The 27,734-nt window shown below is 48.5% G+C and overlaps 1 protein-coding gene across 2 annotated transcripts in view; it reads left to right on the forward strand.

Moving 5' to 3' along the window:
* Positions 1–843: 843 nt before the first annotated feature.
* Positions 844–27,734, forward strand: part of VSTM4 (V-set and transmembrane domain containing 4) — a 96,720-nt gene continuing 69,829 nt past the window's right edge. The window contains exons 1-2 of one of the 2 annotated variants that reach the window (XM_070615380.1): positions 844–978; positions 8,418–8,816. In XM_070615380.1, coding sequence (XP_070471481.1) covers positions 924–978; positions 8,418–8,816 — 454 coding nt within the window. In that variant the 5' untranslated portion in view covers positions 844–923. The remainder of the gene's footprint in view (positions 979–8,417; positions 8,817–27,734) is intronic. The other variant, XM_070615390.1, reaches the window with a different exon arrangement.

Genomic DNA, 27,734 nt, shown 5'->3' on the forward strand with positions numbered 1-27,734 from the left:
TGGGAGTGACCTGGGCTGAGCGGCCTTGTCATCACTCCCTGGCTGGGTGACCCGGGTCAGCTCCTTTATCTCCCTGCCTCTGCTTCCTTGTCTATAATAATAATGGTAATGATGGCTGATATTCCCTGTCAGGGGCAGCGCTTTAACAGAAACTGTCTCACTCCGTCTTAAATACTCCCTGAGGGTCACGCCCATTTCCCCATTGAACAGATGCAGGAAACTGAGGCACACGGAGATTAAGGAGCAGTGCCAGGGTCTCACAGTGGCAGGACTTAGTGACATGGTACAAAGTCCCTAGGCCAGGCCTGTGGCTGAGGGCGCTCGAAGTGATCACTATTGTCTGTTGTGTCCACACGCTCTGGACTTATCTGTGCGGACCCTGTCAATTTTCCAAGGGTCCCCATCCGCTCCCCTCCCCCCGCCCCCAAAGCTCAGCTGCTCCTTGGCTCTCAAAGGTCCCTGTGGCGAGAGCGACCCCCGGAGGTCCCCTATTCACCAGGTGAGCCTAAGGTCAAGGGCAGCCGCTGCCTTTGGTAGTTCCCCGCCCGCCCCCACAAGCACCCCGAGGCTCCAAGGCGCCCTCCCCTCAGCAACAACTGTGTCAGCGATGCAGAGGGACCGCCAGTCCCACTGCAGCTCTGTGCGTCCTGCGTCTGAGAGATCAGCTCTCAGAGCCTCAGTTTTCTCATCCGCAAAGTGGGGCCGGTGAACGTGGGACCCCCGGGCTCGCCGAGGGAGCGCAGGCGCGGGGCCGCGTTGTTGCCGGGCGGCCCGAGGCACCCAGCGCGCCGGCCCAGCGGGGCGGGCCGCCGAGGGGCGGGCCGGGGCCGGGGCCGGGGCGGGCGCGGGGCGGGCTGGCGGACGGCGAGGCCGGGCGGCGGCGCGCGGCTCCGGGTCCCAGCGCCGGCGGCGGCGGAGGGGAGATGCGGCTCGTGGCGCTGGCGGCGGCCGTGCTGCTGGCGCGGGCTCCGGCCCCGGGTAAGCGCGCGGGCCGGGCGGCTCCGGGGCCCCGCGGGCGGGCGGGGCCGCGGCGCGGGGCCGCCGGGGCTCGGGCTCGGGGATCGGGGCTCGGCCTGGCCGGGAGGCCCGCCGCCTTGGGCCGCCCCTCCCCGGCCGCAGCGGGCGCGGGGCTCGCGTCCCCGGGCGGAGCGGAGCGCAGCGCAGCGGCGGCCCCAGGCTTCCCGAGGGCGCGGGCGCGCTTCCCCGCTGCCGGGCTCCCGGCTCCGCGGGGGCGCGCACACAGCCCGCGTTCTTCCAGGCCGGGCCGCGGGGGTGAAGGTTTCAGCGGGAGCGCGCCGGCCCCCGGGGTCGCTTGCTTTTCTTTTTCCTCCCCAGCTGTCAGGACCGACGACTGTTGGCAGGTCTGCCTGGGCAGCACCTTCTCTAGAACTCTCTTCGGAGAGCCCCTCGGAAGGGACTGGCCTTGCCCCTTGCTTGTGGGCGTTTGGGATGCCCAGGCCTCGTGAGATGGGGGTACCCACGGCTGGGGGAGCCGGGCCCTGACAGAGCGCCCCGCCTCCGGGGCAGCCCCTGCTCACGCTGCCGGCTTACATTTGGGGTTTCTGCTCTCCCTTCTTAGTTGCTGAAGAAGTTTCTCTCTTTATTCCCCAGGGGGCTACCTGCCTGCCTCGGGGCTGGAAGGGGCCATGCTGGCTAGAATAATAGTAATAAGTATAGCAGTGGTTCTCCCGTTTCCTGGGTGCCCGCTGGGTGCCAGGTGCGGTGCTCGGTGTTATCTCATTTAACCACAACAACGCTTCAAAATCATAATGACAGGAGCAAATATTTATCTGTCCAGGTGCTTTGCAAACATTAATGCAAACTTGCCAGTAACCTCTGAGGGAGGTGATGTTATTACCCCCATTTTATAGATGAGGAAACTGAGGCACAGGCTGGTGAATTGACTTGCCTTGAGTCACAAGGCTTGTGAGTGGTGGAGTGGGGATTTGAACCCCAGGAAGCCTGGCTCTGGACTCTGTGCTCCAACTGGCTAAATTGTGTTGCCATTGTTTTGTCAGTAAGGGAGCTGCTGCTCCAAGTTAAGTAATTTTCTGAGGGTGACCCAGCGACCGAGTGGTGGAGCTGGCATTTGAGCCAGCAGAGGGCCGAGTGTGAGGAGGAGTGACTTGAATCACAGTGGGAAGAAATTCACCCATTGTTCCCCGGCTACCAGTGTGGTGGGGCTTCCAGGGACCCTGAAATCGGTGTGGGACATGTTCCTTTCTCAGTTGTCACCGGCTTGGCTGACAACGACTGGAGGTTTAACTGGGATGGTTGGGCCAGGCCAGCTCTGGTGGCCTTCGTGGAGTAGCCAGCAGCCATCAGGATGCCTGGGGCACAGGGGTCTTCCTCCCCCAGGCTCCAGGACCACCTTCCTAATCGCAGGTGCTGCCAGAGAGGGCACCCCCCCCCCCACAAGAGTGGCTTCTTGGGGTTCAAGGACATTCTTGTATTTGCAGGAGAACTTAGAAGCCTCGAGAGCTGGAGTTCGGGGTCCTTTATTGTCTGGCCTGGCTGTGCCCAAGGTCACTCCTTGGATAATGATGACAGCTTCTGCTTGTGCAGGACTCACCATGTGCCACCCACTCTTCTAAGCGTTTCGCCCACGATTCCTTGTCATGATTCCCCAGGGGAGGGCCTGGGAGAGGCGCTTTATCCATAAACCTGGATTCAACCCCTACACTTTTCTACCCCTTTATTTTGGAGCCGAGCACAACCTTAGCAGTCACATGGTTCCACCTCTCATTTTACAGAAAGGGAAACTGAGGGTCAAAATAGTTCATAAAAGACAAGCTGTGGTCCCGAGTGGTGGTCGATGGTTGACTTTGAAGCCAGGTCGCCTCTAGGTTCCGATTCCAGCCTATAGGTTCTGAATGAGCCGGAAGAAGTGGCTTAGGCTCTCTGTCTCACTTCTCTGGTCTGTAAAATGGGGATAAACATAGTGTGAAGATAAACTGAGAAAATACATCTCAAGTATCTTGAGCAGTGCATGGCACAGGGCTCACGCCCAGCAAATGTTCGCCTTTATCGTTGGCCGAGCCTGCGTGTTTGTCCTGGATGCGTGATGGGCTTAACAGGAATGCATCACCCTACGGGCTAGGTCTGGGTTCACCTCTGCTTGGTGCTCAGAAAATGCTGGCTCCTGTGCCATTGGTTTTTAAGTAAGACAATTGTGTTTCTTTCAGAGATTTATTTGTCATGAATTCGGACTCTCCTTTTAATGAAATGAGATTGTCGCTGCAAAATGGCACAGACAATTTACATTTCTTATAAATGTAGAGGCTTCTGGCTCCCTGAAGTGAGTGGGGGCAGTTTCCTCGGGACAGAGAGGGAGTCTGGGGCACAGAGCCACTAGCACATCACCGGCCAGGGCGGGACAGAGGGAGCCCGGCCATGCCCACCTCTGCATCTCAGGCAAGGCAGGTGTCTTGTGTCTCTTAGACGTTCTGTACTCTCCTGCACCTGGAAGTTTCATCCTCGCCCTCACGAAGGGTACTCGAAGGAGAGGTCATGGATTAGATGAGTAGGATGTGTACTATCCAGCTACACGGATTTTAGGCTGTTTTCAGAGCTGTGTTAGTCCCTTTCATGACATTATCCAGATGGGAACAAGAGGGTTAGACCCCATAAATCTTACCCACAGGAATATAATGTTCACTCACAGGCCGAACCAGCTATCTAATTTGTGGAACCCAGTGCAAAATGAAACGTGGGGCCCCTTATTCAAAAATGATTAAAATTTCAAGGGAGTGGCAGCAGAAGTGAAACCAAGTGGGGGGCCTCTCCGAGTGTAGGGCCATGTGACTGCAGATCAGGCCCCCAAGAAGCCGCCCCCTGCTCACAGGTGGCATGTGTGTCACTTTCTGCTGCCCCACCTGCCCGGCTCTCAGGCATGCACACCTTTTTATGAGTATTTTAAGGGTGTTTTCTCATTGGAGGCTTACACTCACCACACAAGTCATCATCTTCCCATTTTTCAGATGAGGAAACTGAGGCTCTGAGCGCCTCACACCTAACAGAAGCAGGTTTCCAACCCAGTTTTGTCAAAGGCCAACCCCTGGCTCTCCGCCCAGCCCCCCCAAGCCACTGGAAGGCAGGGCGTCCCGGTGCCCAGCCCACACGGGACAGCTGGGGCTACCAAGTACCAGAGCATGTGCTGGTGCAAGAAATAAGGTTCCCAGAGCAGGGGTCCCGCCCCTCTGTTGGGTCCATCTCTTCCCTGCCCATGTTGTCATATTCCTCCTTTAAAAATTGGTCTTCGAGGTCCTGACTGAGGTGGAAGGTCCCCTCCTATGCTCCATCTGCAGACCCGGGTGGGTGGCTGCCTGGGCCACGGTGCATTGTTCTATTTCCAGCCTCCACCAGGTGCTTCCTGCCTCAGGCTCTTTGCATAGGTGGGACCCTCTCCCAGGAGCATCATTCCTCGCTTCTGCCCTGAATTTTATTTCATTAACTCTAGCTCAGCCTTCAGCTCATGGTGTTTCTTTCCTCCCTGACCCCGCAGACTAGATCAGGATCCTGCCCTGATTTTCATACACCCTGCACCTTTTCTCTGTAGCATGTGGCACTGTTTGTAGTCCCTTACTCCTGTGTCTTTTTCCTGATGACTGGCTGCCTTGTGCACTGGACTCAGAGCTCCACGAGGTTAGGAGTGCCATCTTCACACTGTGCCAGCACATGGCTGTTGCTCAGAAATTATCTGTTGAGTGATTAAGTGATCAAAGCTAAGCTGGACACAGACTGGAGGAAGCAGGAACTCTGGGTGGCAAGGCAAGAAATTAACTTCTTCTCTGGGCCAGGGTGACTTCAACAAGTCTCCCTTGTAGGCCAGGAGAGGGGCGACTCTGCCCTTCCTGGGGCTGCTCCTGGTGTAGGAGGGTCTCCTGACGCCCACCCTCCCCTGTCTTGTGTCTGGCTTGGCCCCTGGGTGCCCAGCTTGCCCCGCTGCCCTGCAGGGTGTGTGCTGGGTCGTTCAGACTGACTGAGATGCAGAAGGGAAGGCCTGGACTCCCACAGACACTGCCCTCAGGGCACCTGCCTCCAAATGCTGGTGTAGTCCTGGCTTCCGCCGTCCTGACCCCATTGCTATTTTCTCTACTGAGCCGTAGGGGGCCTGATGACTGCAGTGGGCAGAAGCAGAGTGATGGTCTCTCCCAGTGTGTAATTAAACATCCAGCTCAGCTAACATTGGCCAGGCTCTGGGTCCTCTCCCTGTGTTTTCTCTGCTCCCTCTGGCGATGCCACTTCTCACGGCTGCACCCATATGAGTTGCGTTTGCTAGGTCTAAGGTAGCCATCTTCAGTGTCAGGGGCAGGCGTTACCGGGAAACCTGGCTTCCTGAGAAAGCCTATCGCAAGCACGAGGGGGACCCCCACGACCTGAGAGCCTGTGTCTGCTAGCAGAGCTTTAAGATTCTGAGGGGCCCTTGAGCATCGCCATTTCAAACCCTCGTGTTGAAAGTGGGTGTCAACATCTGGGTCGGTGGCAGATGTAGGGCCGAAATGAGCCTTCCTGTGAACAAGGTTGAATCGCTTTGCTAGAGTTGTCGTAACGAAGTGCCACAGACTGGATGGCTTAAAGAACAGAAATTTATTTCTCACAGTCCTGGAGGCCGGAAGTCTGAGATCAAGGTGTCAACCGGGTTGGTTTCTTCTGGGTCCTCTCCTTGGTTTGTAGATGGCCGTCTCCTCCCTGTGTCCTCACATGGTCATCCCTCTGTGTGTCTGTGTCCTGATCTCTTCTTATAAGGACACCAGTCATATTGGCTTAGGATCCATCCTTATGGCCTCATTTTAACTTAGTCACCTCTTTGAAGGCACTATCTCTAAATACAGTCACATTCTGAGTCCCAGGGGTCTGGGCTTCAACATATGGATTTGGGGGTGACAGAATTAAGCCCATCACAAGAGCCTTTGCACTTCAGTGGAAGAAACCTGCTGGAGCCCTTGGTAAGAGAATGTGGGGCTGAAGGAAGGCGGAGAGGCGCCCTAGTAAAAAGACAGGAGAGCTCATGTTGGGAAGACGGTTCAGTCCGTCCCCTTTCATGGGAGCTGCTGACTCCTGGCCTGAGCTGCAGAAGTGGAAGGGTTACTCGTTTGCCGCTCGGATGGAATCTGGCCTCCCATGGGGACCAGAGCACTTGGCAGGGTCTCCTGGTTTCAGTCACTATAAATAATCCGTCCTTCAAGCGGCGTTAATAGGAGGAGACTGGAGTGTGGGGTCCCGGCGCTGCGCTCTCATCCCACCCATATTGTTTCAATTTCCTGCCTTCCCCAGCTCTCCTTGACTCCAATGGGGAGCCCTTGGGGGTGGGTGGAGCTGGACTTCAATTCTGGAAGCCAGCTGCTGCCTCTCTGCTGCTCTCCGCCTGCTGAACCCCTGGGCAGCTGTCGGAGTGGGGTCAGCCTGGTGTTCCGGGCTGTGTCGCTGCTCACCAGGGAGGTCCCGCCATGGGGGCCCATGTGGACCTTAGACAGGGCCTTAGGGAAATGCTCTCGACTGATTTAATGTGGCGCACGGGCAAGGTGTGGGTCAGGTGGGCAAGATGCACAGGAGATGGGGGGTAGTTCCTCTTCCTTTGTCCCTCGTGAGTGACTTGTGTGGACAGGGAGATTGTTAGCAGAGAGCACGTGCTTCCTTGGTTACCTGTTGGTCTGCATTCTCGAGTATCTTCCTGGGCTGGCTTTGTCTCTTGTCACCGTGGACAGAGAAGACCATTCTCATTCTCATTCTTGTTCAAAAGCTGCTTAGAGACCAGCCAAGCATCAACCTTTTTCTTCTGCATTTACTTCCATTTTTTTAAGATGAGGAAAGACCCCCATGGTTGGCTGAATAATGGCCCCCAAGGATGTCTGTGTTCTATGCCCTGGAGCCTGTGAATGTCACCTTATATGGCAAAAGGCATTTTATGGATATGATTAAGTTAAAGGTCTGGAGTATCCTGGAGTCTCCTGGGGGGCCTGGCTTCTAAGAGATGAGAAAGAAACAAAGAAAATTGGTCCTGAAGTCATCTCTCTCCAGGTGTTCAGTTTATTGATCTATAATGGAAACCATACAACGGGATGAACTTATTGCCTGGATTTTTATAATGAAGACTATTTTATATGTGCTCCCCTTTTCCCCCGCGCCAGGGCCTTACCTTGTTGACTCACAGTCTCTTTACCGTGGGAAGTTCAAATCTTTGACCTCTTTTTCATCATTCCTCATTGCTTACCTGAAGCATTGACCAGGGTTCAAAGCTTTTGGTGACTCTGACCTCAGGGCCCAAGTCCCTTCATGTGACCAGAAGGTGACATTTGGGGACATTTGTGGTTCAGGATGACCCTGGGGACACCTGTTTATTGCAGTGGGGTGGGCAGGGAATGGTGCCTACTGGAGTTGTGCCCTGGGCAGCGTCGGGGTGAGGATGTGGGACCTGATGAGAAGGTGGCCCTGCTTGGGCAGAAGGAGGCTCTGAGCATCCTACCTACAAAGTGTCCTTTCTGGACTCCACCTGCCAGGGGGTGGCTCCACAAGTGAGCTCCAGGGCAGCACAGCCACTCTGCACAGTCCCTGCAGACACCAGGCAGCGCGTCCCCTGGTGAAGGTAAAGCGCTCAGCCTCTGTGAAATCTGCTGGCCTGGTTGGTCTGCGTGGGCATTGGGGTGGCTCCTTCCAAGGTCGGCTTGGGGCGGAATGGCACTTGGGGAGGGGCAGCCCTTGGGGTGGATCTAACTAAGAAACCAAAGGACAGGAAGTAGCGGACCGGGCCTGGAACCCTGGAGCATCTTTTGGGCTGCTGGTGGGTTCTTTCACCCCTCCCTTCCTGGGCTCATTCATTCTTTACTCCTGCTCTTTAACTCTGAGACCGTGGATCGTGAGTCCAAAGAGACTTAGAGCAAGAAACTGAGAAATGCCTGTGGTTTCAGCTCCCTGGCACTAGTTTAACACCTGCCTGACCAGTACCGGGCATCTGCCTTGGTTGCGGTTGAAATGGCTCAGACAGGGCGAGGGGCTCAGACAGGCAGCCCCCAGACCCACAGCGCTGCCCACTCAGGCAGGTGATGGAACTAATAGAAGGAGACCTGGGGAGGCAGGTGGGAGGGATAGATATGTGCTGGAAATTTTTAATAATAATTAAAATCCAAATCTTTATGTGAAATCTCCTGAATTTTAAACGTCAGCAACTAATTACAAAATTCTAAACAATATATCTGGGCCAGATGGTCCATGGCAACCCACATGGACAGGATAATCTCATAGAGGAGGTCATGGAGCCCACAGAGGCTCCCCCAAGAAGGAGCCGTCCTTCTGGCCATCCAGAAGGCAGACAGTGAGCACGGAGGGGGTGGGGCCCCTGCCTCCTTGGGGAAAACACGTGTCCACCTGGGGAAATGCAGTGGCCTTCCTCATTTTCCTCCTTCCTTTTTTCTCCGCAGAGGTCTGCGGGGCCCTCAATGTCACTGTGTCCCCAGGGCCTGTGGTTGACTACCTGGAGGGGGAAAATGCCACCCTTCTCTGCCACGTCTCCCAGAAGAGGCGGAAGGACAGCTTGCTGGCGGTGCGCTGGTTCTTCGCGCGCCCCGACTCGCAGGAGGCCCTGATGGTGAAGATGACCAAGCTCCGGGTGGTGCAGTACTACGGCAATTACAGCCGCAGCGCCTACCGGCGGAGGCTGCGCCTCCTGGAGGAGAGGCGCGGGGCCCTCTACACGCTCTCCGTCCTGACCCTCGGGCCAGCGGATCAAGGGCATTACGTCTGCAAAGTCCAGGAAATCAGCAAGCACAGGAATAAATGGACGGCCTGGTCCAACGGCTCCTCAGCAACGGAAATGAGAGGTAAGACTGCTTCTGTTCTCTGGGAGACGTGTAGGGGGACAGGTCAGTGGTCCTCTCTCCAGTCTGCCAGGCAGGGGCCCCCAGCGTAGCTCTGCTGGGCTGGAGCGCATCTTCTTGGCCCCTGTGGGCCACCATCGTATCAACCAGGCTGTAGGCATGGGGATAGATCGTTACGTGGACGCTGGAGCTGACTTGTAGAAGCAGAAGCAGAGAGAGAAAGGAGCAAGTGCTGACCCCACGCCACCCGGCCCGCCCTCTGGGCAAAACCTCTGAATTCACGTCTGAAAGATTGCACTGGCTGTGTGCATCACCTCCATCTCAGGCCTGCCCAGCCTTGCTTACTTTGGCCGTGGGGCGCTGGGCACCCATGGGAGGAGGCACACCCTGGGAGGTCCTGATGGCAGCTGCCACACTTCGTGGCAGGCCAGGCTGGTGGCTCTGATCCATTGCCCAGAGGAGCTGATCCCAGCCTCAGGCAGCAGCTCACTGAGAAATTCATCCGAAAGTGGGCAAAGGATCAGAGGTAACCTTCCCTGCCTTCCTGGAGACAGACACGAGGTGTGGGCTGCGTTGTGGAACATCTTGGCTACCACGTGTCCTATGTGAGGCTTATTTTTTATCACAAAAGTTCTATTCGAGAAGATGCCTCTCACAATTTTAATGAGACTTTCTATTGTGCGCTAAAATTGCCCCTTTTTGCTTTGGACTTGAATTTGGTTAGGTACAAGATCAAGAGGATCACAAAGTTAAGCTGATGGTCCCAAGTATGAAAAAGAATCTAATTTTATCATATACATGTAATACAATATTAAAGGCATTATTGATGTTGTTTTGATAAGCTTTTTAAAAAATTTTATTTATTGAGGTCATTAAAATAGTTTATAATGTGAAATTTCTCTTGTACATTATTTGTCTATAACTGTATGTATACGTCCCTTTACCCCTTTTGGCCACTCTGCCAACCCCTTTCTCCCTCTGGTGATCACTAAACTGTTCTGTTTGTCCATGTTTATCTTCTGCATATGAGTGAAATGATACTGTTTGAGTTAAGTATTTGTCTTTCTCTGTCTGGCTTGTCTTGCTTAACATAATACCCTCAAGTTCCATCCATGTTGTTGCAAATGGGAAGATTTTGTCTTTTTTATGGCTGAGTAGTATTCCCTTGTATATATATACGATATCTTCTTTATCCAATCATCAGTCGATGGTCACTTGGGTTGCTTCCACATCTTGGCTATTGTGAATAATGCTGCGATGAACATAGGGGTACATGAATCTCTTTGAATTGTTGATTTCAAGTTCTTTGGATAAATACCCAGTAGTGGGATAGCTGGATTGTATGGTATTTCTATTTTTAATTTTTTGAGAAATCTCCATACTGTTTTCCATAGTGGCTGCACCAGTTTGCATTCCCACCAGCAGTGTATGAGGGTTCCCTTTTCTCCACACCCTCTCCAACATTTGTTATTTTTTGTCTTGGTGTTTGTAGCCATTCTAACAGGTGCAAGGTGATATCTCAGTGTAGTTTTGATTTGCGTTTCTCTGATGATTAGTGATGTTGAACAGCTTTTCATGTGCCTGTTGGCCATCTGTATATCTTCTTTGGAAAAATGTCTGTTCATCTCCTCTGCCCATTTTATGATTGGATTGTTTTTTTGTTGTTGAGTTGTGTGAGTTCTTTATATATTATGGAGATTAACCCCTTGTCGGATATATGATTTGCAAATATTTTCTCCCAGTTGGTGGGTTGTCTTTTTGTTTTGTTCTTGGTTTCCTTTGCCTTGCAGAAGCTCTTTAGTCTGATGAAGTCCCATTTGATTATTTTTTCTTTTGTTTCCCTTGCCCGAGTAGACCTGGTATTCAAAAAGATCCTTCTAAGACTGAGGTCAAAGAGTGTACTGCCTGTATTTTCTTCCAGGAGTTTTATGGTTTCACGTCTAACCTCCAAGTCTTTAGTCCATTTTGAGTTAATTTTTGTATAGGGCAAGAGATACTTTCATTCATTTGCATGTGGCTGTCCAGTTTTCCCAACACCATTTGCTGAAGAGACTTTCCTTTGTCCATTCTTAGCTCCTTCGTCAAAGATTAGCTGTCCATAGATGTGTGGTTTTATTTCTGGGCTTTAATTCTGTTCCATTGATCTGTGTGCCTGTTTTTGTACCAGTACCATGCTGTTTTGATCGCTGTGGCTTTGTAGTACATTTTGGAATCAGGGATTGTGATGCCTCCAGCTTTGTTCTTGTTTCTCAGAATTGCTTTAGCTATTTGGGGTCTTTTGCTGCCCCATATAAATTTTGGGATTCTTTGTTCTATTTCCGTGAAGAATGTCATTGGGATTCTGATTGGGATTGCATTGAATCTGTAGATTGCTTTGGGTAGTATGGCCATTTTAACTATGTTTGATAAACTTTTTGAGGGGATAAAACTCAGTTGTGAAAAGGTATTTTTAAAATCCTCTATGCATGGGGACATGTTAAAGTGAATCATTTACGTGAGCAGTCTTTAAACAGCCCAACTTTGTCTTTGGAGTTTGTTTATTGTAACGTTCTAAACACAGAATGATGTATGATCTGCAATGTTGTGCACTTTTTCTCCTTAAGCAAATTAATTCAAGAAAACAAATGACTGTTAGTATAAATATGTGTTTTGGCATGGAAAACAGAAAACTACATCAGATGGCCCAAGGCTGGGGAGGTAATCCACTCTGAATATCAGTTGGCTCTGAAGCCTAAGATCTTATATACGTCCTTTTAATTTTTATGTCACGGGGTATTCTGGAGTCATACACTAAATCTCTTGGCAGTAATGACTCTCTGCCAATGAGATAAAAGCTTCCTGCATTCAAGTGAGTGTGGTCATCTAGTTCATTATTTAATGTGAATCTGCTTTCCTTGGGTGAGGCTGGGTTCCTTCTAGAACATTTGTATGGGTACTTGTTCCAAAAGCCTGAGGTGGTTTGTAAGACTTCCCTGGGAATAAAAATCTCTTCCCCGCTTTTTCTCCTCCCCTCTACCTCCTGTCTCCTCTTTCTCTTCCTCCTTTCCTCCTGTCCCTGTCTCTTTTCAGAAATCCCTCTCTCTTCTCCTCTTCCATCTCCTGTTCCTCCCCTTTGCTCTTCCCTTCCCTCTCCCCTTCCTTGCACTCACGGTCTCTGTCCTTCTTCCTCCTTCCTCTCTGTCTCTGTGGCTCTGTCTGTCTTGTGCTCACTCCCGCACACCCTCTCTGATCTGTCACCTGGAAGTGGTTCTGACCTCACGGCCAAGCTGAGCCTCCCTTGCTGTGCTGTTCTGCCTCAGAGCTTCCTGGTCCTCATGCTTCCTCGGCCTCTGAGCAGGGCCACGGTATTCTGACAGGAAGATTCAAAACCTTAGGAAGCGGTAACCGTACCTTCTAGAATGCTCCACTCCGGCTTCCAGGGGAATACGCTGAGGGGGTTAAGGTGAGGTAACCCCACGTACATGACTTGAAAGCAGACTGGCTTGTTTGGGTTGGAGCATGTCCGCCCCAGGCTGGGGGACGCATGTGGAGGCTTGGCTCACTGTCCTTCCTGGGCAAGACCAGGGCCAGGCCTGTGGCTCCAGCCTCCTGGGGTGCCGTTCTCCAGGCCCTCCACCTCGCGGTAAAAGTTGTTACGTGGCAAACAAGGACAAAAACAACACAATGAACAATTGTGTGGGCAGATATGTTTGGGTTGGAATATTAAGTAGAAACTCTCAGAGGTGTTTCTGGAGTGAGTGCCTTGTGCCCTCACTGGGCCCCACAGCCCCTCGTTTCTGATGTGCTCACTTTTCTCTCCTCGTCCTACATGCTTCTCAAGCCATCCAACTGAGAGGGGAGCTTTCCTGGGAATTCTTTCTAACACTACCCCCACCCCCTGCCCTTGACCATGGACTGCCGGGTTCTCCTTCTTGCAGTGTTCTTCATGTGAGATAAGATTGCTTGGCCTTCACTGTAAACTTCCAGAAAGTCTGGTGCATGGTCTCTTCTTGTCTTGCTCTTGCAAATGGAGGTTAACTTTTGCCGATACATTTTTAAGGGATGGTTCTTGGCTCAGAGCAAGCGTAAAAGCACTGTTGGCTCTTATTATTTACCCTGATTTCCATATGTTGCTTGTTTTCTATTGCAAAAATAATATAGTTCGATTAGAGAAAACATGGAAAAATATTGAGAGTTTAAAGAAGAGAATAAAAATGACTCCCAATATCTCCACCCAGGCATAATTTAACATTTCAATGCAAATCCTTCCAGTCATTTTTATGCAAATAAAAATTAGAAACCTAATTCCACTTATACTGTAAATAAGGTTTTGTGACTGGCTTTTCTCTTGTTACTAAACAGTATGCACATTTCCCCATGTTGTTAAATATGCTTCCATAACATAATTTTAATGGCAGGAGAGTAGTCCATGATGTGCATGTACCACCATTTAGCTTCCTAGTTACTGTCGTTGGACATTCAAGTTGTTCTAAATCCTTGTCAATAAAGCTCCATGAATGTCCCTCTCCTTCAAATAAAGTCCTGGAAATAAAATTGCCTGGTCCAGAAAGAAGAACGAAGCTAGAGATATCACACTGCCTGATTTCCAACTATATTACAAAGCTATGGTAGTTAAAACAGTATGGTATTGGCATAAAAACAAACACAGATCAATGAAACAGAATAGAGACCCCAGAAATAAACCCATATGTATAAGGTCAATTAATTTATAACAAAGGAGCCAAGAATCTACAATGAGGAAAGGACAGTCTCTTCAATAAATGGTGTTGGGCAAATTGGACAGCCGCATGCAAAAGAATAAAACTTGACCACTATCTTATACCATACAGAAAAATTTACTCAAAATGGATTAAAGACTTGAATGTAAGACTTGAGACTATAAAATTCCTAGAAGAAAACATAGGCCGTCAGCTCCTTGATATAAGTGTTGGCGATGATCTTTTGAATGTGGCACCAAAAGGAAAAGCAACAAAAGCAAAAATAAACAAGCGGGACTTCATCAAACTAAAAAGCTTCTGCACAGCAAAGGAAACCATCAACAAATGAAAAGACAGCCTACTGAATGCGAGAAAATATTTGCAAATCATATATCTGATAAGGGGCTAATATCCAAAATACATAAAGAACTTGTACAACTCAATAGCAAAAAAAAAATCTGATTAAAATGTGGGTAGAATATCTGAGTACGTATTTTTCCAAAGAAGACATCCAGATGGCCAACAGACACATGAAAAGATGCTCAACATCATTAGTCATCAGGGAAGTGCAAATCAAAACCACAGTAAGATATCACCTCACACCTGTTAGAATGGCTGTTGTCAAAATATTAGAAATAACAAGTGCTGCTGAGAATGTGGTGAAAAGGCAACCCTTGTGCACTGCTGGTGGGAATGTAAACTGGTGCAGCCACTATGGAAAACAGTATGGAGATTCCTCAAAAAATTAAAAATAGAACTACCATACGATCCAGTAATTCTACTTCTGGTATTTATCTGAAGAAAACCAAAACACTAACTTGAAAAAATATATGCACCCCCATGTTCATTGCAGTATTATTACAATAACCAAGATATGGAAATGGAAACAGCCTAAGTCCACTGATGAATGAATGGATAAAGAAGATGTGGTATATACAATGGGTGATTATTCCGCCGTAAAGAAAGAATGGAATCTTTCCATTTGCGACTACATGGATGGACCTCAAGGGCATTATGCTAAGTGAAATAAGTCAGACAGACAAAGACAAAGACCGTATGATGTCTCTTATATGTGGAATCTAAAAAAAAAAAGAAACCAAGCTCATAGATATAGAGAACAGATTGGTGGTTGCCGGAGGAGTCGGGGTATGGGGGGTGGGAGAAATGGGTGAGCTGGTTTTTTTCTTTTTATTAGGTGAAAGAAAGAAAGAAAGAAAAAGATTGCTGAGTCCAAAGGTATATTCAATTTAAAGATCAATGCAATTTAGACTGATAGTATTTAAAGAGGTGAGTTGACCTCTAGAGTAGTTGACTTATCTTCCTACCAGCACTGAAAATGCCTTTTCCCCATGGATTGGTCTACATAATATATACTTTTTGAGGAGGATGATGATGGTGGTGGTGGTGATGGTGACGGTGAAGTCCTGGAACAATACTGGTGCTCAGTGGACCCTCGGCAAGTACTTGCTGAATGAATGAAATGCTTTTTGGCAGCACCCTTGCTGTGGATGACTTTGGGGTCGGCATGACTTGGTGGATAACGCCACCCTCTGGGACAACTCACCTCTCTCTTGTTTGGCCTATTCCAATTGTACATCTTTTTCGAGTTTCCTGGTTCATCCTTCCTCTTCCGCCAGGCCTTCTCTGTGCGTGCCAGCCCACGGAGAGCTCTCCCACCTGTGGCATCCTGCTTTTAGCACTGTTCACACAACACTGTGTATTCAATCCACTGTTTCTGTAAGTTGCTGTGGCACAGGGATGGAGTCAAAAAATATTATATATGAAAGAGTCAAACAATGTAAAAACTGCAATGTGAAAGTCTGTCTTTCCCCTGCTCACACCTTATTATCCCCATTTTCACTGTCACCCCCAGCAGTGATCTTTATTGATGACTTGGTTTCATCTTTCAAGTCTCTCTCCTATTGACATTCACGCACACTCACACACATGGATTTTGACAGCACTACACTTAATGCTAAATATTGTTGATGATGATATTGTAAGTATTTTTTTGTAATAGATATTACAGTGATGCAGTACCAAACAGCATCTCTTCATTCCCCCAGTGATGAACCCTTAGGAAACTTCCAGTCTTTTCCTAACACAACCAGTGCTTCAGTGAACATCCTTGTACATATTTCCAAGTGTTTCTGTTGGTTAGATCCCTGGAAAGAGAATTGCTGACCCCAAAGCTATGCGTATTTAAATTGTTAATAGACAATGCCAAAATGCTCTCCAAAAAGACTTGACAAATTTATACTCTGACCATCATTGCATGACAGTGTCTATTTCCCTGAAGCCTCATTAACAATGGATATTATTAATCTTTTCCATTATTTATCACGATGATGGGAAAAATAATATTTCATTGCTGTTTTAATTTCGATTATTCAATGCAATACAATTTAATTTCAATTATTAGTGAAGTGGAACATCTCTTCGTATGTTTATTGACTGCTTAAAAAATTTCTTCTGTCAATTGGCTGTCCATAATCTTTACCTGGTTTTCAGTTGGTTGCCGTGTTTTTCATGTATACATATATATATACATTTTTTTGATCATTAGTTCTTTTTTTTTTCTTTCTACTTTTTCTCCCAAAATCCCCCCAGTACATAGTTGTAGGTTTTTTAGTTGTGGGTCCTTCTAGTTCTGGTATGTGGGATGCCGCCTCAACATGGCCTGATGAGTGGTGCCATGTCTGTGCCCAGGATCGGAACCTGCAAAACCCTAGGCCGCTGAAGTGGAGTGTGCGAACTTAACTACTTGGCCACGAGGCCAACCCCTGATCATTAATTCTTTAGCTGTTACACGTGGTGCAGAATTTTCTTCCTGTTTTTTACTTGTCTTTACACTTTGTTTATGTTTTCTTTTACTGTGTAGATATTTTACATTTTCAGGATATTTATGTAGTCAAATTTGCCATTTTTTCCTTGATGGTATTCCTTTCTCCAGTAGTATTGTTTTATTGAGATGTAATTTATATTCAATAAATTGTCCATGGTACTTTGGTTTTGTATTTTATCTAGAAGATATTTCCCACCCCAAGCTTATAAAGATGTTTTCCATATTTTTCTTTAGTATTTTTAAAGGATTAAAAGAAAGTTTTACTCCTTTATCTCTTTGGAATCCATTTTTGTATAAGGTGTGGAGTGGCTAATTTACTTTTTGTTTCCAAATGGCTTTCTTGTTGTCCCTACATTATCTACTGAACAGAGGAAATTACCGTCTTGAAATGGCACATTTTTCATAAGCTAAATTCTGGCATTTAAATGGAGACTCTGTGTGCCTCACCAATATAGCACTATTTTAATTATTGTCGAATAGGGCAAGTCTGCTGTTATTCTTGAATGAGATGTCTTGTCTGTTCTTATACACTTAGTTTTTCCTTCAGTTGATCTTACCTAGTTTTATAAAAATCACGTTGGGTTTGATTTTATTGGGATTTAATTGACTTTATAAATTACTCTGAAGTGTGTGCGTGCATCTTAGATGTCTTTATGGTTTTAAATGTTCCTATCCAGGGACCCATTGTGTTCCTTCGTGCGTTCACAGTGTTGTGTTTTGTTTTTATTAATATATTTCAGTAAAGATTTCTTCACGTGAGTCTTGATCGTTTCTTATTGTGTTTATTTCCAAGAATTTTATAGTTGTAATTAGGATCGATCTCTTCTTCCCGTATATGTGTGCGCACACACACACACACACACCTCTTTTAAATTGGTTGTTGCTGGTATATAGAAAAGTTGTTGACTTGTATTTGGCAATTTAATGAGTTATGTTATTATTTCGGTTATAGTCTTTTTAAGTTGCTTCTCAGCGATATCTGCAAGTTTATGTCTCATTGCTGTTTCTGACCCTGTAGCGTTGGCCAGTACTTTAGAAGTGGGAGTCATCTGCCTGTTCTCCTTTGTTGACAGTACTAGGAATTTTAACTTTACCATCTGGGTTTTTATCTTGACCATAGTTTTCCATCTAGCCCGTAGGGCTACTCTTAGAGAATGTCCGTTGCCTACTGAAAAGCCAGCCTTGAGGTCTCCATGACTTTCTCATGACCCCACTAGTAAACCTATTGGAAAAGCAATTGGGATTGACCTGACAATGTCTCTTAGTAATTTTAGTTTCTTAAGACTCTTATTTAAAAATCCGTTCTAAAGAAGTGAGCTATCAACCCACGGAAAGACATGGAGGAACCTTAAGGGCATGTTACTAAGTGAAAGAAGCCAACCTGAAAAGGCTACAGACTGGATGATTCCAACTCTGTGACATTCTGGAAAAGGCAAAACTATGGAGACAGCAAAAGGATCAGTGGTTGCCAGGGGCCGAGGAGGAGGGAGAGATGACGAGGTGGAGCCCAGAGGATTTTTGCAGTAGTGAAAATACTCTGTATGGTACTACGATGGTGGGTACATGTCATGCATTTGCCCAAACTCATAGAATGTACGACTCCAAGAGTGAACCCTAATGGAAGCTATGGGCTGTGGGTGACTATGATGTATCAGTGTAGATTCATCAGTTGCAACAAATGGACCACTCTGGTGGGGGATGCTGATAGTGGGGGAGGATAAGCATGAGTAGGAGCAAGGAGTATATGGGAAATCTGTGTACCTTCCCTTCAATTTTACTCGAAACCTAAAACTCCTCTAAAAAAAATAAATTCTTAATAAAAAAAAATCCACTCTAGAAACCTGTCAGAGATAGATGAAAAGTCCATCAGTCTATAGTTTTAAAACCTACTTTCCTGCTATTTTTGCTTTTAAATCAAGACACTTTCATGCCTCTAGCCATTTGGCCCCTTTCCTATTTTCCAGGACATCTCACTTTTCCTTGGCTGGAGTTCTTCTGACCTGTGAATGATCACCCCTTAAGAAAGGTCAGACATTCTTCTCTGAGGAAGGACGGGATGGAAAGGTGGTCAGTGAGCCCACCAATTGCAAAGGTCATTACTGGGAAAGCTCACTTTCTAGGTTGTCGAATAAAATAAACTCATGGACATTACTGGGGTGCCAGAATTAAATCGTCATGAACACTGACTAAAGTCTAGCATCTATAAATTGTTTATATCCATTACAGTGGAGTCAAGTCCATTATCATAACACCAGTCCATATCATTTGTACTTTGATTTGCTTTTCTGAGTGGGAGGGAAAGAGAGAGAGTTACAAGGGGCGTCCACGAAATTGTGCATAACACGCGGCCTGTGGCATCCATGCTGTGTCCCTAAGGTGGTGGCTCCTGACAAAGTCAGCTCATTAGTCACGTGCTTGTAAAATGCTTTACCAATGACATGCAAAAAAAAAAAAAAAGAACAAAAAACTTAAGTGCAAACAAAGTAACCAACCCACCTCAATAATTGCAGCACTATATGCTTCACTTTGTTCTATGTATTTTTGAGTTTCCCAAAAATCAGGGTAAACGGTTGAGCGTGTGTGTGTGTAGTGACAAAAAAAAAAAGTAGTAAGTTATTGGGAAAAAAATCTATACTAATAAAAGAATTTGTCATGGCTTTTTCCCTGGAGATACCCCGGAACGTGTTTGGCTAAGAACTGTAGGCTGTACTAATTTGGGGCAAAACATAAGTTGCTAGTTTATGTTTTAACTTAGCAAATTGTTACAATATGATGGAGAACTGGGGATTATGAAGAATGAGGAAGGATTAAATTGGGTTTTATCTGCAAACCATGTATGTGTGAGATTGTGGCGGGAAGGGCTCCGGGCTACAGGGTTGTTGGGGCCATGTGGCACCAGAGGATATGATAAACAGTGAAGAATGAAATGCGTGACCCTCTAGATGACAGTGGAGTCATGCTTGCCTTATTTTAGAGAATCTGTCCTGCCAGATGAACTTGTTGGTGTCATTTTTATTACACAGAGGTAGAAGAAAAAGGAAAACATTACAGTTTCTTCCATTGCTTTTGCCGGGTGACCCTTTCAGTGAGCGGGAAGCCCTGCCTGCAGAGAAAATGGATCACAAGGTCCTAAGTGGCATGTGGCATGGGAACCCTCTGGGGAGATTTCCAGTAGAAACCAGGAGGGTCCATGCCAGGTTTGATTTCATTTAATTGTTTTATCAATGACATTGAAAAAAGAGCACACGTCACCCTGATGAACTTTACGGGAAATACAAAATTGGGAAATGTTGTTAACGTCAGCAAGGAGTAGAGCATCATAAAAATGAATCCAGAGAGGTAAGAAATACAGGCAGGAAATAACAGAACGAGATTCCATTTGGAAAACGGCAGAGTAATACATTTGGGGCAAACGGATCTCAGGCACTGTTGGTCGTCAGCGCGAGGCGAAGGGGCTGTCTCTGCAAAGGGGCTTTGGTGATCGTGGCGGTGAGGTAGGTGTGCGTCTGCAGTGTGATAGGGCAGCACACACAGCCCCGTGGCGTTTCCATCTGTGTACAAATCGGCCTAATGTCCCTGAGAAGGAAGGCGATTTTGTCATGTGGCCTGTGCTGGCGAGACTTGAATGTGGACTACATAGTCCGTTTGGGGAGCCTCAGTTGCAGAAAGATAGATTCGGACTAGAGAAGAGTGGCAAAAATGAGAAGGAAATGGGTGGCGGCCTTATGGAGAATGATCAGTTCAGCCGAGGAAGCTTTGCTGGGCTCGGTGAAAAAGCTGCATGGAAATAATACTGAGGACACTGTTCAGCAGTGCTGGGTGGATTTATTGATCCCTTCACTCGGGGGCATCTTGTCGAGCACCTGCTCTGCACCAGGCCCTCACTATGCTGGAAACTTGGGGACACATGAGTGGATCTGTCCATAGGGATGGCAGATACACAAAAAGATACGATGTTACAGTGTAAGCGCAGTGATACAGGTGCATACGGGGCATTGTGTGAACACATAGGAGGGCCCCTGAGGGTGAGGGAGGAGGCAGGGCTGGAGCTGACACTGGATGTTTGTGCAGAGCAGAGAATGGGAGAGAGTGCTGTCTCAGTGTGTGCGGGGCCCTCCAACAGAGGGTCAGGACTGTGGGAGCCTGAGCTGGGGGCGTGGAGGCGGCTTTGGGTGATTGGGGGAGGCAGACAGGGCTGATGGTGAAGGTGCTTGCACGGAATATTAAGGAATTTATACTTGATTTTGTCAGCCAGTGTTCTCAGCCTTGTCTGTGGATAGGAATCCTCGCAGCCATTGGAGCTATTGTTCACATGCAGATTCCCAACCAGGAGCTTCTGGTCCATTAGAGTCTGGGATGGAAGCTGGTATGTAATATGCAGTGTAGGTGATTTTATCCTCAGGTGTTTTAGAGTCTTTGCTTTAGGCCTTGGAAAACCTGTGACACATTTAAAGTCTTTTGATAAGATCCCTCTGTCGGCTGCTTAAGATAGCGACTTGGGAGGACTGGATCAGAGGGTGAGGAGGCAGAGAATTTGCCCAGACTTGAAATGATGGAGGATTAAATTTGATGGTAGGAATGGAGAGACATTAAGAGGTCAAATGAAAAGTCTTTGATAATTGATTGGATGCAGGCAAGGCAGAGAGATGTGGCATGACCCCAGGGGTCTAACTCAGTAGGATGTGCAGGGTGGTCCCCACAGCTGAAAAAGGGACCAGAAGAGATGGCACTGGTCCAGTGGGGACGTTTAGGATTGAGGTTGAGATGACTGGAGGCTGCCCTGCACTGACGTCCAGTAGGTCCAATGACATTTGGAGCTGACGCTCCTGCCTGAGCCAGCAAGTGAGACTGATTTCTGAGTCAGGCAGCTGAGACCATGGGGATGGGTGAGACCCCCGAAGAGCAGGGGCCAAGGGTGGAGCCCTGGGAAACACCAATATTTGGGGCCGTGGATGGAGCTAGCTTGGCTTGGTGTCTGGTACGGGCTCCTCCGGGCCAGCCCATTGGCTGCCTGGAAAAGGCAGAGTGTTCTCAGTGCAAGGGCAGCACTGGAGGGTGAAGGTGCAGGAGCTCTTCCCCAGGAGCCCAGACGGTCAGTTTATGGGAAATCCAGAGAAGCACCGTGATCCAGTGGGAATGGGGTGCATTGACCTTGATCCCGGCAGCCTGGTGAGCCCCGTGTCCTCCTTTCCAATGACAACCATCTGTAGGTAACAGCCGCTTGGTCATTCATCATGAGCAGGTGAGATGCAGGTGTGGGCTTCACTGCATGTGCGACATGAGGAGGCAAACCGCACGCTAATGCCCCATCCGACCCTGGGGACAGCAGGAGGTCTCGTCCTGAGTGCCCTGTTCCTGGCACTGCGGAGGCCCAGCAAGGCTGGGTGGGTGGACCAAGGGAATCAGGATAGAAGTAAAGGGAGCATGAGCCAAGCTTCGGGGTGCTTTCCAAAGGGAGATGAAGCTGCTTGGCGAGGTCTCTCTCTCTCTCTAAAGGGCTGACTGATTTATGCTGGCGCGTCCTTCAGGGTTTTCTGATTCGGAGGTGTCGCAGATAGACCAGCGCAGAGATTTCCGAACGTTCTTGGTTCTCGGTGGCCTTGGGCCAAAAGACATAGCTTACAGTTTTGTTTTTTAGGTAGTTGGGTCCAACAACTTAATATCAGTATTTCTGTCCTGAAAACTGAGAGCGGAATATGTCCCTAGGGACTGAGACAAGCTGTTCTCTGTAGGGTGAATTCCAAGACCCCTTTTGCAATGAGGTGAAGATTTGCTATTTTAGGGGCCCCAAATCTCTCCTAAAACTGCAAAATAATGTATGGCTGGTTGTGGTAGATTTTTTTTGTTGTTGCAAATATTGGTACTTTGTGAAGTTCACTTTATTCTGTCCCTGGGGATACAGAAGGATACAGAGGAGTGTCTGGCCCTATGTCTCTTGTCCACGCTCAGGATTTTGGGTCACTTGCTGTGCTTCAGGCATGCCCTTTATAAATTAAGCCCTCTGCCTCCCCTTCCTGGGACGTCAGGGTCCCCGTTGTTCCTCCGCACATACTTCCTCGCCTCTACTCTGCGTCCCCATGTCCAGGCACTTGCTGGCTGTGTTTTGTCCCTGTTCCCTTTAGTAACCCTTTAACCTCCCTTTACTGCCTCTGTCCTGCCTTAGCTTTGAGAGTCTTCCTGCTTTTGTGCCTTTTCCATTCTGCTTGATGTCCCTGTGACCCCCACACTTGTCTTCTTGGGACACCTGTCTGGCCTGATCCTTCTCAGGACTCGCGGACCCTCTGGAGTCCTAAGCATGAGGGTGGCCCTGGGCGGGAAGGGGAGGCTGGACCAGCCCTGAAGCCTGGTCTTTCTTCAGCTGCCGCAAGAGAGTTTCCAAGATGAAGCCTGAGGTCCGTGGGGCTCCTGGACAAGGGCAGGCTCCAGGGCAGTCCTGGGGCCACATGTCCTTGAGGGTCACTGAGCTTTGAGAGGGACCAATTTTGGGGCTCAGCATGAGGACCCCGCATGTGCCCTTCACCCCTGGGAGTGTGGCCCCAGTGTCCTCAAGAGCGCTAATGTCATCCATTTCAGGCTCTGCTCTTAGGTGTACAATAGTTTTGATTCCTCAGGTCTCATAAAAATTGCCCTCAGTGACTTTTCAGTCCAGTTCTGCCACCCACAGACTCAGAAGCCTTTGGTATTCTGAGCCGAAATGAATTTCCGTACTTTCAGACGGAGATGTCTTTGTCAACAGTGAAAATGCTAATAATAGAGGTACTTTGTAAACACTGCCTCCTACAATTTAATCAGTTTCTCAGTCTGACTCCAAATAATATATTTTACTGAGCCAAACTGCTATTTGACTTAAGGTTGTATAAGTAAGTTTAGATGTGGGGAGTGGTCAAAACAAGCAGCAGACTCTGTTACGCTGGAAGCATTTAATGAGGGCAAAGATGAAATTATAACATAATTTCTTATCTGACTATTTAACCCCCAAATTTTAGAGGGAATTTAATAATTGAATCTGAAAGTACTACCACAGGAAACCAATATTTCAAGTTTCAGTGGAAGGAATTAAATAATTCCTTTTTCTCCCGAGACATGGAACAGATAATTAGGAATGAGATTTACTAAACATTTAGTGGGCTGCTTAATTAAGCAAGCACACACCATGGTGTTTAAAATGTCAACAGGTCCAGACCCTCCAAGGGAACAAATGGGCAACCGGAGTGTAATTCAAACACCATTTCCAACAATTCTTCGTTGTACCTGCCCTCATGCCGACTCCTGTGGGCATGGAAGAATTTTAAGAGGTTGAGAACTTAAACTGAGCCGATGCGTATGAAGCCCCGTTTATGAGCTGTCATCACTGTGCCTTGCCCAAGGAGAGGTTTGATGCTTGCCCTCCTGGGGCCCCAGCCTCACAGTCTGGAGGAGGGGACATATGTAGATATGGGTATAGATCTGATAGACGTTATTGAGATAGCTAATGAAAAGAGAGTGTGAAAGGGTCCTACAGGAGGGTGATGCTGGCTTGGGCATAAGGGAGAGACAAGGGTATATTCTCAGGGGAATATGAGAAGGTCACCTAGAGGACGGGATTCCACTGGGATGTGAAGAGGGTTTGACATGGACCACACCAAGGCAGGAGAGAAAGCAACCTGAGCAAAGGTGTGGACAAGGCAGAAGAGGAATTTGCATATCACCGGATGGAGATAGATGCGTGTTTGTGGTTGGGGAGGGGTGGAGTGGGCAGTGATAAGAGGAAAGGTGGCACGGTGGACCCAGCCAGGGACCTTGACTCCAGGGATCCTGCCAGATCCTTCTCAAATGCACCCTCACACCTGACAGTGTGTGGTGCACAGAAGGGCTCAATAATGGGTTTTTTGGGTGAAAAGTTGAATGAGTGATCCAAACTCTTTGATCAAATGCCATTTTAATTAATGGCGACAAGGAGAAAAAAGTGATAGCAAGTGTGTATATAGCTCGCCCTGGAGTCGTATCTGGAGAGGGCCAGTGACCAAGCCCTATGGGTCACTATTTCCTAACTGCTATTTGGGGACATACACATGGCCTTTGCATCTGTAGCTGATTCTGTCTCGGAATGTGACTTCTTTTCCTACTGCTTGGGCACAATGGGAAGTCTATTCAATGTGGTTTTCTGTGTGCTCTTTTGCTTTGTTTTCTAGAATTGGCCTTAGAGTGAATGCAGAAGGAAAGAGGGGCTTGAAACACACCAAGCTGGAGCTTTGCTGTGTCTCCTCAGCTGCCCTCTTAGCCCGGGTCACTCAGAGGTCCTAGTCACATGCTGGCTTTGTCTGAGCCCCAGGAGAGATTTCCTGTGGCCGGAGTCTTGGAGGACAAGGGGGCAGGGAGGCAACAGGCGAACTTCTGAGAGCGGAAACAGAGACGGTCTCTGTGTCTCTCTGGGGTTGGGTTGCCTTCCCTGAGAACGCTGACCCAGTTATAAATACTGGGGACGCAGCTACATTTAGCTTTTTCCTTGGGAAACCATCCCTTCATTGAATAGGAAGGGCCCATGAACCGGGTATGTTAATTTTTGAATTTGGAGCAAAGGTGTTGACTCATCTTTATTGTACTTAAGGATCTTTTCCTGTGCATACTTCATATCACCAACCTCTTCCAGGTCCCTTAGATTTTTCTCTCCCGTTGATCTGTGCAGGATGCTGGCTGAGGAAACTGAAGCAGAGTGGTGTTTGTTCTCCAGATTTCTACACCCCACTGGGTGCAAATTAGCAAGGTCTGCATGCCAGGGATCAGGGCCTTAAACTTCTGCCCCTCTCCTTTCAGCTTGAAGGAGTTTAAGAATCATCTTCTCTGCAGGTCTTGGGACTTCTGCCTCCATTCTGTAAGAAACTTAAGAAGTCAGAGGCCATAAAGTAAATCATGACAGACCCCAAGCATGTGACTGTGAGGCCAGATCATTGCAGAGAAGTCAGCCTCCACTGCCTGGTGTGCTGGTGCATTCCTATGGCTTCTCAGGCACAGCTTCCAGGGGAAGGAAGGTGTCTGGATAGCACGGGGTCCCCTGCCCAGCCTCCCAGAATGTAACCATGTTGTGGTCCCAGCGCTAAGTTCCCTCTGGGTGACTTTGACCCACTGATATGGTATCATGTTCATTCCATTCATTTGTTCATTCAAAGTGACTATGACTTGCTGTAGGCCGAGAAGGATTCTAGGAAGAGAAGACAGCAGATGCAATCTCGGCCCTCACAGAGCTTCCCTTCAGCTGGGGGTGGCGGATCACGCACAAGAGACATGTGTCAAGCATAGAGAAGGCTCCTAAGGCAGCACGTTCTATGGGGAGGGAGGGCATGCAATATTAGATAAACGTTGGAGGAAGGCCTCTCTGACTCAGATTGTCACCGGTTTCCAACTTTGAATCAGCCACTTGGGGAGACACGTCAGTCCTTGTAGACGGTCTGCTCTTTTGAAAACAACTTTCTTGAAAGCTGTGTTTTTCCCCTCGTATTCCTCTGTGCTGAGACATGCTATTTAAAGGGGCCTGCTGGAGTCTTGTAAACAATACTCATGTGATCAGCTGACCCCTTAGGTCTTGCCGTTGCTCTTGTTTTCCCTGGATTATACTGAAGAGGCATTGGTCAGTTTCCAGTCCTGGACCCTTGCCCTGGACTAGACGGGAGATTGAGGCCCGGGGTCTGGCTCCTTGTGACTCTAATCCCCTCTTGCTGTCTCCTTGGACTTGGAGCCACTTCTCGACTAGGAGTGTGTGAGGCAGGGCTTCTCCAAGTGGAGTCCTGGGACCTCGAGCCTCAGAACTTCCTCAACAGTGTGCTTCCTAATTATGCAGATTCCTGAGCCCTCCCCAGCTTTCTGGGACCAGAAGCTCAGGGGCAATGCCTGGGAATCTCCATTTTAACAAGGATCCCAACGAATTCTCCTACACGCTGAAGTTTGAGTAACCCTGGTCTTTGGGCATTTAAGGCAACGCCCTCTACGATCAAGATCCCTAGAATCTGGGAGAATACTTTCCCCCAGCCTGACCAGCAGTAGAAATAGAAAGGCAAAGGCGTGTCTCCCAACCTCGGGCCACGCTCTCCTGTGTCCTTGCTGCTGCTCCCTGCAGCCTCCTCACGCCTCCGTCTGTGCCAGGGTCCCGTCTGCGCACCTCTCCTCCAACACCTGCACGCGGAAGGCTTTCCGTGTCAGAAATATGCTCCTTACTTGGGCTGTAACTGATGGCTGCAATTTAAGCTCCTTCAATTGTAGGATTCTTTGTTTAAGGAATTGGGGACGCAGGTGAGCAGGTGGGAAAGAATTTGGGGAGAAAGGGAGCCTTCCCAGAGCCTCTAAAATTCTGCTCCATGGATATCAGGGTCAGTCCTTCAAGGCCGGTCCAGATCAAGGTGTCAGTATCATTGGTGAACAGGAGACTGGGAAAGGAGCGGGAGGCCCCTTGGCCCACGGGGCATTGTCACAGGGTCTTGGCGTGAGCTCAGGGCACACAGTCTGCCTCAGCCTGTGAAAGGAGCCCTCCCCAGGGGAGTAGGCGGGATGTTTTGTCCAAGTTAGAAATCAAGGCTCTCGGTTTTCACACCTCTGTGCGTGGCGGTTTCCCCACAGGTCCCATCAAAGGGGACTTGACTGGGGTTCTTTCTTTCTAATCTGCATCCTCCAGACTCAAGGCTGATATGATCAGTTTGTCTGGGTACCTCTGGGCTGCATTCTTCCAGACTTTTGATCCTGCAGCCACTTTCAACCAGTTCTTTCCGGAGGGGCCATGACATGGTGGATCTCACAAGTTGTCCCCTATTAGATTTCGTCTGATTCTGCTCTCTTAGGGAGGGGCCCCAGGAGAGCCCACTGGGTGCTGGGGTCCCAAGGAAATTACAGAGCAGTTAATAGGTCAGTTGATGACTTAGCTTTCGTGGGCTCTTTGCTCTTCTTCACTGTGAACCTGAACCTATTGATAAATGGGCATAGGAGTCAGACAGAAATCAAGATGCCCGCTCTGTTTCTGATAAAGCTGCATTGAGAAAGGTGGTGTGGTGCTGAGGCCAAAGTGGTCTTCCTTCTGCTTCCTTGATCAGTTGCACCCCCCAACCCCGCTCCCCCCCACATCCTGTCCCAAGCTCAGCACTGGGACTAGAGGCCCCATATCCTCTGGAAAGAGGTGGTCCTTGCACTGCCGTCCCTCGTGGGCCCTTGGACACAGGAAGGATGGAAGAGGAGAGTGCACATGAGTGGGTGCAGCCGGGGTTCCCTTGGAAGCACAGCTGACATCTCTCCCAGAAGCTGGAGTAACGAGACCTTCCCACTGGGGTATACACTGCCCACCCCCAGTGTTAGCTATTTGCTGAGAGGCCAGTCTCAGAGCACGTGGCAAGACAGTGGTCACCTTGAGTAGGGCCTTGA

The sequence above is a fragment of the Equus przewalskii genome, chromosome 1, assembly GCF_037783145.1.
Source record: "Equus przewalskii isolate Varuska chromosome 1, EquPr2, whole genome shotgun sequence".
Lineage (NCBI taxonomy): Eukaryota > Metazoa > Chordata > Mammalia > Perissodactyla > Equidae > Equus > Equus przewalskii.